At 32.5% G+C, this 15200-nt stretch overlaps 2 protein-coding genes across 2 annotated transcripts; both read left to right on the plus strand.

The window, feature by feature from the left end:
• Nucleotides 1-1988: 1988 nt before the first annotated feature.
• Nucleotides 1989-7325, plus strand: HELRODRAFT_167766 (hypothetical protein; the record flags this gene model as incomplete). The annotated part of the gene is made up of 3 exons (XM_009013505.1): nucleotides 1989-5694; nucleotides 6310-6386; nucleotides 7245-7325. The coding sequence occupies 3 exons, from the start codon at nucleotides 1989-1991 to the stop codon at nucleotides 7323-7325; spliced, it is 3864 nt and encodes a 1287-aa protein (XP_009011753.1).
• Nucleotides 7326-10645: 3320 nt separating this feature from the next.
• On the plus strand, nucleotides 10646-12434 carry HELRODRAFT_167767 (hypothetical protein; the record flags this gene model as incomplete). Its single annotated transcript, XM_009013506.1, has 2 exons — nucleotides 10646-10699; nucleotides 12129-12434. The coding sequence occupies 2 exons, from the start codon at nucleotides 10646-10648 to the stop codon at nucleotides 12432-12434; spliced, it is 360 nt and encodes a 119-aa protein (XP_009011754.1).
• Between the last annotated feature and the right edge of the window lie 2766 nt (nucleotides 12435-15200).

Below are 15200 nucleotides of genomic sequence, written 5' to 3' on the forward strand. Positions count from 1 at the left end.
TTGTGCAAGTGTAATAATAATTTGTAACTCGAGAAATTATTGATTAAACTAAAGTATATGCCTTTGAAAATTACTGCTTTTAAGTTGAATTCAGGATTTGATTTTGAGAAACTGTTGATTGTTGATGACCCAAGTGAGTAAAATAACATTATCAAAGACTTTAATTTGCATTTATTGAACTAGTCGTTATTTTAAATACAGTTAACTAGGCTTTCAACAAAATTTTAGTCATACTTTAGTTATATCTTGCTGCTTTTAATGGCTATCAAGTTAATTTTATTAAGATAAAGTACCCAGCACAACCACAAATTATGTTCGGAATACTCTGTTGTAAACTTTGGTTATAAACAAACAAATTTTAATTTTAAAATGTAAAGTTATCGAGCAGCTAATGAAACTTTTAAAAATTCAAAAACATAAAAATAATAAAACATGTTAAAGACGATGAACCCTGAACAGCCTACAATCAAAAAAGATAAAACTTGAAGTTAAAAATTGTGAAGAAAATATAAAGTGAAAAAAGACGAACTGCCACGTCAACTGTCCGCTCGTGCTTCGCTTCGACGGCTTTGACTGCTCTGTAGATTAGGTCCAACTTCTTTATTTGAAAATTAAAAGAAATTACACCACTGCAAATTTAAAAATTATCCTTTGCACACTCTCCAGATATTGATGTTTTAAACCGTTAATAATAAGTTTGAAACAAATATTGCTGTTATTTTAAATAATAATAGCGTTGGAAAATTTACAGCTTACAAATTAATGCTATCAGTTGATCGATTTTTACCAAAAAATTTAAAAACTCTTTTAAAAGTTTATCATTAAATATTTTTTGCGAGTGTTTTGCTGATTTAAAATGTTATCAAATTAATTTATTTAAAAAAATTGTTGTTAAAAAACATAAAAAGCTACAAAATCGAAAAATAACATAAATTGTGCGCAACACTAAGAAAAGTATGAACATCGTGCAGCAACGCAAGAACCAAGTACTCTGGCTGCAGTCGTCAAGTGCCTCTACTTAATTGACTTAAAAAACTAAATTATAACATTCCCTCGATGCGGCATACTTTTTCAATGCTTCTCTACTTTTTTACCCTAGTTTCAAGTCTTTGTATTTATTGCTTCAACTCTTGAATTATTTTTATTTTATTTATTATATAAACTTTTTTATTGAAAATTTAATTTGAAAATAAAGTTGATAATAATATTATTCTTTTTAAGATGCCATGCAAAGAAATACTGTGTGAAATTTTTAACTTAAGAACAACAGGCATGCATGAGAACGTGCAATGAATTTCAATTGGAGATGTTTTTAAAATTTTTGTAAAGTTGTGATTTTATTAAAAAAAAAACTTGTTATTTAAAAAAAACTTGTTAACTTTAGAAATTTAAAAATATTCTACGGTGTGCCAGTGACAGAAACAATCTATCGGTGATGAGACAGAGAAAGGACATTTCGACATCAGAAAACATCAACACAAATGAAGAAAAAAATCAACGAAATATTTTATTAGGACGACTATTTATAAAAAAAATCAGCGGATCCACAAATCTGACGTTTGAATAGTGAACTCAAAAAACAAAATTATATAGATAATTGCATAACATTTTATGCAATTCTGTGAAGGTATGGAAACTTCTTTCTAAATATAGATGTGTTTATCAGCAGGTACATGAAGTAACTTAATAAACTTTCCGGAAACTTAATCGGTTTTAAGAGGGTCCGATTTTTAACAATTTTAAATCAGAAGTAAGTTAATTAAAAAAAAAACAAAATATAACGAGAATTAACTAAAACGCAATTCGAACAACATAATTATCGTCAAATACACATGAAAACTGTTAAGAGATTGTTTCCAGATACTTTTGATCGAAATCACTTGCAGTTAAAAGCAAACAAACTTTCGAAACCACCAAAAACAACGTATAAAAAAGAAACAGCAGAGATATTGACTGCCGCATTATTGAATTGTGATATAAAAAACACGATGATGAAACCTAGATTGTGGATGTTGTTGCTTTTGTTGTTGCTGCTGGTGACGATGATGATGTTTTTGTTGGCGTTGTTGCTGATGGGGAAAGAGTTGTTGTTTCTTCATGCAGCACATGTGCGACCACCTAGCGTCATTGATTGCAATGAATCATTCCTTATTAACTGCATTGTTAGGCGAGCGAGCCACATCCACACACACAATCACCTCAACACAATCAGGAAGAAATACAATAACGCTGAACACAAGAAGACATTCAACAATACCAACAGCATCAATAAAACAAAGATGACAACCAAAAATATTAATGGACCTAACAACAACAACAATGCCAACAACATTAAAATAAATATGGAAAACTTTGGCAGATCAGGTAGCTTTGTTAACGATAGCAACGGGGATGTTAATGCAATTGATAATCTCTATGATGATTATAATGAAAGTAATAATCTATTGGAAAGAGCGAATTTTCATTTAAAAAACATGAAAAATAATGCTGATAAATATGCTTTCATGTCAAATTTGATGAACCCATTTTTCCCAATAAACTTTAAAACGCAAAAAATTGAAGATGATTTTGTTAAGAAAAATGTTAACAACATGAGGCTCAGCAGTAAAATGGACAACTTTTTTAATATCACAAAACACAAAAGGAAACCTCTTAAGAGCGTCCAAGGCACCAACAATGCTGAAAACATTAACAACATCAACAACAATAACATTGCTGAAAACATTAACTACAACATAAACAGCATCAACAGTTATTCGAACGTAAACATCATAAACAGCACGAATTACGTGAACAATAAAAACAGCGCAAACACAATAAAAAACCACAACAAGTTGAATTCAAGCGAAGAAGACATCATCATCATCATCGGCGGCAGAAACAAGAACGACATCGTCGGGACCAGTGCAAGCAGAGGAAGAAGCAGAAGAAACAAAAATATATTCGAGATGTACAATAAAAAAGAAAGTAAACATGATGGAAATAAAATCGGTTCTTACAATAATAAAAACCACCAAATCCGAGTAAATGTTGCTAATCGAAGAGTAAACGAAGAGAAGAACTTTGTAAACTTATATTATAAGCAACTAACAAATATAAACAACAACCTCGACAACAACAACAACATCGGCAACATCAACAAAGACACCAACAACAAAAACTTTGCCATCAAGATGAACAAGAAAAACGAAAACATTTCAAGAAACCCAAACCAACTCACTGACGTCAGAAAAATAAACCACGCAATAAATTTAGGCGACAAAGAAAGTAATGGAAGCCAGTCTCAGAGCCACAATGCGATGAACTTTCAGATCGGCAGCATTGAAAGAAAATTTCTCTTAAACTTCGTTAACGATGACAATATTAAGAAATGTTGCAGAAACAATTATCAGCAGGGCGACAATGATCACGCACATTCATACACCAACAACAGGGAGCGTAAATGTCAAAAAATCAGTTGTTACTTTTTTAATAGTAATTTCATAAATACTCTTATTAGTAATGGCAGCAGTAATATAAGTACTAATGTTAACAATGGTAAGAGTTATAGTGGTTACGATTCTAACAACAGAAGAGGCGGTCGGGTTAGTAGAAAAATTAGCAGCCGTAGTAGTAGAAGTGTTAGTAGTAATAGTAGCATAAGTAATAGTAGTAGTAGTAGTAGTAGTAGTAGTAGTAGTAGTAGCAGTAGTAGTAGTAGTAGTAGTATTGCCAGTAAAATCATATGTCGTCAAGCTGAATGCATTAGTGAAAAGCAAAGCAAGTACTTTTGTGCTCTAAAGAAGAACTTAATTGTCGAAATAACCTGTATCATCGACAACAACAACACACAAAACAATCATGATTGTCATGTGGCTGAGAGTAAATATATTGTTATCGACGGTGAAGACAGTAATTCCAGCGTAACCAAAGTTAACTATGATAATGACCGTGGTGATGAAGATGAGGATGATAGTAATAATAATAATAATAATAATAATAATAATAACAGTAATAATAACAGCGACAGTAAAAAAAATATAAATGACAACTCCGGTGAAAAATATAATCTTAATTTTGAGGTTTTAAAAGCAATTTATAATTATCTGCACGCGAATCGATCAAACGATTCAGACCGAGCGTATGCATTCAAAAAAAATGGTGAAAATAATAACAACATCACTAACAATACAAATACTAACAGCAATGATAGTATCAATGATAATAATGACACAAAAAACAGCCCAAAAGTGGCCAACAGATTTAAAATAATTAAAAATAGACATAGAAATGTAACGAATATGAATGATTATAAAAACACTAGCTACTTTTTGATAACCGATGAGACAAAAAATTATTTCGGACCTAATAAAACTTTTTTGGAGAGGCGAAATCTTTCGAACAATAGCAAGAACAATTATTTGGAGTGCGTTTACAATAGGAACATCAAAGACAGAGACATCATTAAGTATACAAATGAGATTGAATACGTTTACGAAAATTTAAACAAAAGTCCGGTCAACGTTGACAACAACATGAAGAGAAGCTTAAGCACCCAGGATAACAACAACGACATCAAAAACAGCAGTAGCAACAACACCAACAACAACCACAAGGACAACAGCATCATTAATGACACGAAAAACATCAACAACTTCGATGAATACCAATCTGACGAACCGGCGTGTGTTTGTTATAACGGGGGCACGTGTTTTGCTGAGAATATCAATAGCGTTGTGAGCAACATCAACACAGTTGACAACAACATAAACAACAACATAAACACTAATACGCATTACAACAACTTCAACCAGCACGACAACATTAAACCCAAAACTAATAACCAAATTCACCATCAAATTTCTAAAACGCACAAAGTTATTCAGCAAAACAACGCCAATAACAACATCAACAACGATGACGACGACGACAACAACAACCTCGACTACAAGCCTGACAGCCACAAACCTCAAAAATATCGATGCATTTGCATACACGGGTTTACTGGCCATCAATGTGAAAGGCCCGTGATGAGGAGGAGGCGCTTAGATAGACCATCTTGTTTGCATCGACCGTGTTATAATAACGGCTTGTGTGTGCCAATGGAAACAAATTCCACATCAACCACAACAACATCAACAACAACATCAGCAGCAGCAGGAACTCTGCTAACGACAAACATTTCAGCAAAACAGGCATCGAAAACATCAAATAGTGGGAAATCTCAAATGAAAGCTCACTGGTTGAATGCAAAAAGCGAAAAATGGTTCAAGGATGATGATGGGGTTAACAAAACTAATACAACTAAAAACATTGATGCCAACGTTTATCAGAATAAAATCATCAACAAAACATACAACTACATCTATAACAACATCAAAAGTATCAACAACAACAAAAACATTAAAAAGAATATGTACAATGAAAAAGTAGATTATACAAGCAGTCGAAACAATGCTTTAATTAACAGTGGAAACGAGCTGCATAGAAGTAGCGACGACATCTTTCCTAATCATCATCATCCGCAGCGCCATCATTACTACCATCAATCACAACAACTGCAACAACCGCAATTCGTATGTAAATGCTCTGAAAGTTATCAGGGAGTGTTTTGCGAAGAGGAGTTGCCCTGCAATGGTAAGGACAAGAAATGCTACAACGACGGCGAATGTGTCGTGCTGGATGACAACATCTTCAGATGCAACTGCTCAGAAGGTCGTTTGATGTTGTTGTTGTTGTTGCTGTTTGTGCTGCCGCTGCTGATGTTGTTGATGTTGCCCTCGCGGCTGTTATTCTTGTTATCGATTATGTTGTTGATGTTATTGCTCTTATTGTTTACTTCTTAATAATTTCTTAAAAAGTTTAGTTTTTTTTGAGCGGTAGAGTTAGTGTGACCACATGTAGCTTGGTCATCAGCAGTTTCTAGACAGTTGCGACGGACATTGTTGAGTTTCTTCCATTAGCAATTTGCACTCTAAAAACCATGAACGTTTTAATTTCAATGCAATATGCAATGCAAATTTTGGAAGATATATCACTGAACCATACACAATTCTATCAAAATAAACTACAATTGTAGCCCAACTAAAATATGAAAGCTATCTGAAGTTCAACCGACTGGCTGTTTTACCAGCAACTATAGCAGACCCAACCATCCCAATTAGCAACATCTACCACCATCAATATCAGCATTTAAAGACGAAGTTGAACCCAACTAGATGATGGTCATATAATGTCAATTAACCCACAAAATTATTTTCATTCCATTATAATCGGAGAAATAACTCTAGAAATGTAGTTTAACTTAAAGTACAATATGCGAACCACCAGGCTATTCCGGTGCAAAATGTGAAGATTTCAACCCATGCCTACTGCCAGATACATGCAACCAGAAGGGAGTCTGTCAGGTAGGTTGCTGTTGCTCTGTGTTACCTTACGATCGTTCTGCTCTGCTAATGTTTACATTTAAAATGCATTCAATCATTTTATAGGTTAAACAATTATATAAAGCTGGATAAAATTTCATTCTGATTTACATCATGTAAAGTACGTCATGTAATTCCTGGCAATGTAATTTAAAAATTACTTCCATATCAGCGTATCTTTATTCATAAAAATTTTGATGAATTAAATAAATTGTTATTTTGTGAAAGTACACATCAAAGGTACAGTCTTGCAATAGTTCTTCTCATGCATAATCGCTTTTTAAATTTTCTGCTAGAAATATTGAAAACATTTCAATTTGAGAAACGGATGACTGAAAATTGTTAAACGTTCAATGATTGATGGACGGAGGGATACGAAAAATGTATGTGGTATTGCGTAGTGGTACTGTGTGATAGTTATTAAGTAGATGGTATTATCATTGTGCATTGTAGGTTCGGTAATAAAAAACAATTTTCGTGAGTTGGTTGTTAAGTTCTGTTCTTAGGGCTATCATTACAATATTTCTCCTTCGTGTAATACATTGCATATCAATATACAATTTTGTGCTCTGGTAAGAAAAGGACTTGAGTGAAATTGTGTTGATAATTCTGTAAAAATCACTTTATTTGATACATTGGTAAAATATTTAATTACCCGTTGAAATTTTGAACATGGAAGAAAATAAAAATTTCAAATAAGATGACACAACATGTCTCTTTCAATGAAAAATTAGATGCGTTTTGTTGCCTGGATATGTTTCGTATCTTCAAAAAATTCTGAACGTATATTAGCCAGCTGTTGAATTAATTGATCGTTGGAAATGATGACTGGTGTTGCAGCCAGCTCTGTTTTGCTCCGGTCCGTTATTCAAGCTAACATACAAGCAGGACAATTACATTGATGTAGAAAACCAATTGTAAGGACGTATTAAATTCATCCAAATTAAAAGCATGCAATGACCCAAATTGTGTTAATAAATGACTAAACAAAAATTGCAATTAAACATTTGTGACAAAATTGATTAAAACTTTGCAGAAAAAAACTAACATCACTGTACCCACACGCACTCAGACGAACAGACAGACAGACACGCACGCACACAAGCGTGCAGAAATAAACATGCATCACGTGATGATGACGCTGACATCATAGACACTAATCTATTAATCTCCTTCTTATTGAATTTTGATGCGTCTCAAGCATCCAACTGATCCTCTCTCCTCAAATTTCATTCGCAGTTTTTTTACTCAGTAAAATTTGATCGAACAAGAAATGTAGGAGAGAGAGGGGACGAGTGATGTTGCTTCTTCCTTCAATTGACTGGTTGTGAAACAATTTAGATGATGAGTATGAGGATGAAGATGATGATGAGGATGTTGAAGATGATGATGAAGATGGAGATGATGATGGCGATGGTGGTGGCAATAATGGTAACGGCGATTATGATATTATTGTATATGACAATGCTGATGGCAATTGCCATTATGGTGATGATGATCACATGATACATGTAGGTAGAAAATGATATTGATATAATGATGATGAGGAGGATAATGATATAATGATGATGATGTGGAGAAGGTTGTTTATGGTCGTGATAATGCTGTAACGAGATTTCATTTGATGTTTAATGCGGAGCGATTCTAGAGACGTAAAAACATTTCTTTTGATGATAATGTTGGTGGTGATGGTTGGGTGAGTTAATGATAATGGTGATTATAACGTGATGGTTTGCTGGAATGCATCATTGCGTCAAAATTTCCAATGAAAGCTCTTGGTTGAAATTTGTTAAATGTTACATTCACCATATTATTACGTTAACTTTGCTGCTAACATTTTAATTTATCTTTATAAAACTGTGTTAGTTAGGCTAGAGTTTAGAAACTGTTTTGAAGAAAGTTTAATACTTCAAAATTTATATTTTAAATAATTTCATTTTCAACTTTTTTCGTATCGTGATGGCCCAGATTTCAATTTAGAAATGACCATGAGGGTGATTAAAGTGTAACTGCAATAACCACGATAATACATCGTTGATAAGACCAAGAAGAATATTTAACATTTGAGTGAAACAAAAATTACAAACAAATTATTTCCATTACACTAATGTTCCAAAACTATCAGTTGTGCTTGTTGAATGTAAGTCAGCTAAGATTAATAAAATTTTAAATCTGTTAACTTATCAGAGGTTGATTGTTGAAATACCAAATTAAATTTCCACACTTTATAATGATAATAACTATTCATTAAATTTGAAACCCCAGTCTAATTTTTAATTAAAATAAATAAAAAACCAAAATAGCCAATATTATTTTAAATGAAACCTGGCATTGAAACAAAAAATTACACCAAATATAATTGGGTCTCGTAATGATGGTAATCGAGCAAAAACCGCAAAAACTCGAACACTCCCGCTCAAGTAATAAACAATGGAAACGTTTTGAATGAGTGGAAGTATGCACATGTGTTCCTCTTCAACATCTTCCATACCCTCACATACATTAACTTCCACCATCATCATCGTCGTTGTCGTCGTCGTCTGCCTGGCTGTCGTCATCGTCGTAATGGTTGTGCAACGGTCACGGGAGAGTTATAGATGGTTTAACGACATATTTACGACGGCATCGAAGCAAAGGCACTTTTCATAAGTCCATTGTAAGCTGAACTGGCGACCGATTGTTGCTCTCTTTCGATCAAATTGTTGTTACCGATAATTGTGCAATTTGTTGTATTGCTGATTGCTGGTTGTATTGCTGGTGGTATTGTTGGTTGTATTGTTGGTTGTATTGTTGTTTGTTTCGTTGGCTGATGTTTTGCTAATGGTAAGTGTCTTTATAGTTGTACAACATTGCTACTCCACAACACATTTGTTATAAAACCCCAGCTGATTTGAAATTTTTTATTTTAAATTTTTAAACAAACTTCAGAGGACGCAAATTTGAAGTATCTTGTGGAATAGGTTATTTGCATGTTGCTTTAATCACTGTTGAAAACATTACTCTGATTTTCAGCATCAACATACGAATTTTTGTCAAACCGTTAAACATCTAGCATAAACAAAATTATTTTTCAATTAAGTTCATAACTTTGGCTGAGATATAATAATGTCTCTTATCAATTTTTATGTTCAACCAGCTCAAATTTGATATTATCAAAAGTTTTTAACACATTTAATTGAATAGGGCAAGTCTACCCGTCACTATTCACTTTAAAATGTATGAATTAGGTTGAATATTATTAAATTAGAGATATATTGGAACGTATGTTGCCTTTAAACATGGCCATCATTGAGAGTCACTCACAAACTGAAGAACACAATCTAACACGCGGTAGTTGAAAATTGAGATTTTTGTAAAAATAACCAGAGCAAACATGGGTATCAAATTGCATTTCCGTCTATGATTTCGTTCAAATCATGAAGAATAAGTACAAAAGCAAATGTTACACAAATTTGGTATATTTTTGTTTATGTATTTGTGTGTATGATTGTGTGAGTGCTTCTATGGATATATGAGTGTATGTTTGTGCGAGTGTATTTGTGTGTGTTTGCGTGAATGTGTGGAGGTTCTTGTGTGTATGAGTGTTTTGAGCATGTGTTTGTGTGTGTTTGTGTGTGTTTGTGTGTGTCCATCCTTGCAGCCGCTACTGTATTTACAAACAAGAACATATAGTCTCCAAACTTCGCAGCCATACAAACTCGAAGGAGAACATAAAGACACTCAACAGTCTCGCAACCTCACAACCATACAAACTTGAAGTAGAACATAGAGACACGCAACAGTCTCGCAATCTCACATCCATGCAAACTTGAAGTAGAACATAGAGACACGCAACAGTCTCGCAACCTCACAACCGTACAAACTCGAAGTAGAACATAGAGACACGCAACAGTCTCGCAACCTCACAACCGTGCAAACTTGAAGGACAACATGAAAACAGATGCACACGCAAATAGCCCCAGGAGTAAATTCTTGCAGAAATATGAACGATTGTTTTTTGCGTTATCCTAAGATAAAGATAGGTCATATAAATAAATAAGTTGCGTAAATAATATTGGAAATGCATAAATACAAATTCTCAAGGATTATATACGAGCAGACATACGTACATACGCCAGTTGTGTATAGTTTCTACACACGTGTGTATGAGTATGTGTTTGTGTGGTGCGTATGTATGTATGTGTGTGTATGTATGTGTGTGTACGCGCGCGTGTGTGCGTATTTGTGATTTGCATAGCGTTATGCCTGGTATTATTTTGTTTAAACGTGGTTGTCTCAGTGTCTCCGTGAACAAGGTTGGTTTTGCTATAGTTTAATTCTGTTTTAAAGAGCTCTTCATCATCATCACGTGAGATCGTATGCTTCATACAAAAGTTCTATAACTTTAACAATTAAAATATATCAAATACAATAAATAATTAAAATAGAATAATTAATATATGTTAAGGTCCGTATGTTTGTGTACGTGTGCGTTATTGTTTGTATGTGTATTTGTGTGTATTTATGTGTGTTCGAGCGCGAAGGATCATGTATGTCAGTTGGGCCTTCCTTGAGTGTGTGCTAGTGTGTTTGTTTGTTTGTGTGTATATCTGTGTGCTGTATTTTCATAAATTTACGTTGGCGTAAATAATTATTTTTAGCTAAAAATTTTTCTTAATTACTTTTTGATTTGTTTGGTTATTATTTATTCATTTACAAAAACAATTTATGAAAAACTTGCAGTTCAAGAAACATATTAACGATTTTTTTCGTGTTTTTTACTACAAAACATTACAAACATCGCATTAATTCGTAATTATTTCGTTTTTTATTTTCACGCGCCCTCTCTATTTTTGCATTTCTAATGCACAATCACCACATTTTATCACCTTGTAAAATATTCATTAGCGAAGCACGTTCACAAACATTTCGACCATGAATGGATACACGATACATACATGTTTATAACGACACTCAAACGCATGTGCCTACAGTCCTGTCCCACACAAAGTTATCTTTTAAAACCCATAAACGTAGAAGCAAATTCAAGCGTTGTTGTACGTACATTCATGTTTGAAGAACCGTGTTTCTCGATAGACAAGCAACACAGGTAAGGCAGACACTTGTCCGTGAGATGTGTCTTGAATAAACGTTATGACGGCAGGCGGTTGGGTGCAGAAATATAAAACTACATACTCGAATGAGAGGAATTTATGAGGGATCATATTGTTGTTTTCTTCCGCGCGTGTTCTTATTTGATTTTCTAACTGATGTTTCCATATTCAAGTTAGCAATATATTGATGCTATAATGAATATCATCACCACAAGTCACCATAATCTTCTTCTTCCCACAAATCATCATCACTACCACCATGATCATTTTCATCATCTCGCATCGCCATCATCACAATCATCATAAATATTATGAGGCCTGCTTTTCACAAGAGGCTTCGCTATTTCATCGCCTATTTCATTTTTTGAACTGACCATTATGGACATTTCAATTTGCGCAGAAATAATAGCGGTCGATGTTTTGTACGATGGATTTTTAAATGAAGTTAGGCCTACATATTATATGAGGCGTTCCACATATCACATGTTTTTTTTTTTTATTTAATGGCTAATATAATGGTAAGTTAATTTAACTGCAACTTTGAAACTTTTTACATTGTTATTAAATCAATAATCCTTTTGAAATGAAATTTAAAATTTTACTGAACAACCACACCACACCACATTATCAGATAAAGGACAAATCGACATTTTCCTACCTATGCATCTGTCACGTCGGCTTCCACGGACAGCACTGCGAACACTTCCAGCCTTGCTCCACATCCAACTTTTTATGCCACAATGGTGGAACTTGCGTTCATGTTAACCGCAGCAGCAGTAGCAGTGAGAGTAGTAGCAGCACCAACAATATTAATCCTAGTGGTAGAATTAGTAGTAGTTTGAAAGACGCTGGTAGTGCAATTGGAGATTTCCGAAATAGTAATGGTGATGATGGACATATGGACGTCTGCTACTGCATGGCTGGATATGGTGGTTAGAAAATTAATTTTTTTTTGGTTTTTTATAAAAATGAAGATGACATTACAATCACATAGTAACAGTGGTGAATCGAAGGGAGTGCTACAGTATGAGCTTAACTTGTATTAATAAAAGTCAGTAAAACCCACTGTTTTAACACAACACAAAAAGTATCGTTTTATGTCCAAAATGGACCAAACATTCACCTGATGGCCCTCACATCGTCAAAGTTGTTTAGATCCGCCACTGCATAGTAATAACATTTAAATTATGATTATAATTTTAACTTATTATCATTATAATTATTGTTAATATTATTAATACTTTTTTTTACTGTTGTTTTCAATAAGTTTGTACATCGTGGTTTAAGCTTAATTCCACAGCAAAGTATTTTAGGTACCTGATGATAATATATATCATTTCACAATTGTTAATTTTACAGATATTTCAAATTGAAGATGCCTTCGTCATCTTCAATACCATTTTTTAAAAAAAACCTTCAAACATTGAAAATAATTAAATTTATGAAATTTAGGTTAACCAGTTGCAGTAAAATAAAACATGGGCGGAATTCTAAAAGATTTATCGTCGCTATTTTTTGTCCAGAGTCCCAATTTCCACGCCAAATGCAATTATTCATTTGTTGCTCGTTTGATATTACGTCATGGTCTTATTTGTTCCTATTGGTGGTTACTTTGTGTCATGTTTTGTTATTATTATTTATACTTGGTTCATTGATTGATGCCACGCATGTTTTTGAGGTCAATGCAAATGACTTGGCTTAACGATGGTCGTGATGGCAGCGAACTCTCAATGTGATTGGATGTTACGAAACATGTTCGGTGGTCAGTTGTGCTGTCATCTAATGTTACGCGATGCAATTGATGTCATCTGATGTAATGTGATGTAGTTAATGTCATCTGATATTGCGTGGTTGCGATAGATTCAAAACTATAAGATGAGTTGTTATTTTTGGTATCGCTTAAATCATTTGGTCATGATTTAAGTTAATGTAATGAAGTGATGTGATTTAATAAAATATGGTGTTATCGGATCGTGATGTGATGAGATCGTGATGCGATTTCATGAAATGCTTTACAATGAAATTTGGACTTGGTGTGTTGTGAGTGAAGCATCGCTTGACGTTTTTTCATTTAAAACAGGCTGTGCTGTTTTAAATTACATTTATCTCGATATACATTTATTTATCAATCTACTTTGAAAACAACACAGCAAAATCATACAAATTTTTTTTTAATACTGGTCAACAATACTGCCTTAAATAAAATTTTATATTGAAATTAATCAAATTTTAAGATCTTGTTTATGGAATAATAATTGCTGCTGGCATACATTTTTATAAAACTTTTCAATTTTTTTGGATAGTATTAATAACAACCTTGATTAAATAGATTCTTCAAGGTTTCCGCTTGAAAAATAAGTGCTGTAACGAAACGTTTTGTTTTTTCTTGGTTTACGAGACACGATTTTCATATTGGCGATCTTCACTGGCTCTACTGTTTGTTATTTCATTGTTTTAACTCCTTTTGTAACTTTTATTTTGAAAAAATAATTTTTTTAATAGTTACAATTTTTTAGATTCCTTGTTTTTATGGATGTTTTGAAATAAATTATGTCGTTTATTTTATTTGGCTATAATGTTCATGCTAAAATTCATGTTGTTGTTTTTGTTGTAGTAGTTGCTGTTGTTGTTGTGGTGGTGGTTGTTGTTGTTACATTAATGTTGATATTCTTTCAAAGATGTCTCTTTGTTGTTGTTTTGTATGCAATCTGCGGTACAACAGTTTTAGATGCGTTTTTATAAACACTTCATGCGAAAATTTTTGCAAGAGCCAGATATCTGTAATGTCATTCATGTTCATCCCTCAAATAATAATTCAAATTACTTTCATAATCATTTGTTTGTCAATCAATTCCTATCAACTCTTATACATTTAGCGCATAATCATCGTAGGAAGCATACGAATAAAAGTATATATATATATATATATATATATATATATATATATATATATATATATATATATATATATATATCAGTAAATATAATGACTGTATATATGAGTATATGTATATTGTGGCAGTCATATATAAGTATATATGACTGCCACAACCAGCAATTATCCCGCAAAATATTAGAAGATAATACTAAAATATTAATGAAAGACACTAATTTTAACAGACTACAAATTTTAGAATCCCTATTTATTAATATTTATAAACCTAATTTGAAAAAACAAATTTATTCCAATTTTATTTTACCTTCATCACGAAATGTTTAATTTATTATTATTATTATTAACATAATATTGCACATATAATATATTTTATTATGTTATATTACAAAATAATTGTTTATTATACTTAATTTAACTACTTACGTTATTTAACTTTAATCTTTACGTTACTTTCGCGCTCAACTCTTATTACGTCATCTGACAGTTTATTGTTATGTTTTATTTGAATTAATATTAAATTGCCTGAAGATGAATTATAAAATTCGAAACGTCGCTTAATAAATAATTATATAATGAATATTGGTGTTCTTATTTTTAATTTAAATTATAATTATAAAAAACTAATAAGAAAAATAGAAAATCTTAATAAAAAATTAAATAACAATAATATAAGCATCGCGTTTAATGAAATATATATATATATATATATATATATATATAGGTTGGAAATAAAAAATGTTGCATTTGCATTAACATTCATTCGGTATTGCTGCAATGCTGGTTTGGCAGTTGTATGTAGTTGCACCG

The sequence above is a fragment of the Helobdella robusta genome (assembly GCF_000326865.2).
Source record: "Helobdella robusta unplaced genomic scaffold HELROscaffold_12, whole genome shotgun sequence".
NCBI lineage: Eukaryota > Metazoa > Annelida > Clitellata > Rhynchobdellida > Glossiphoniidae > Helobdella > Helobdella robusta.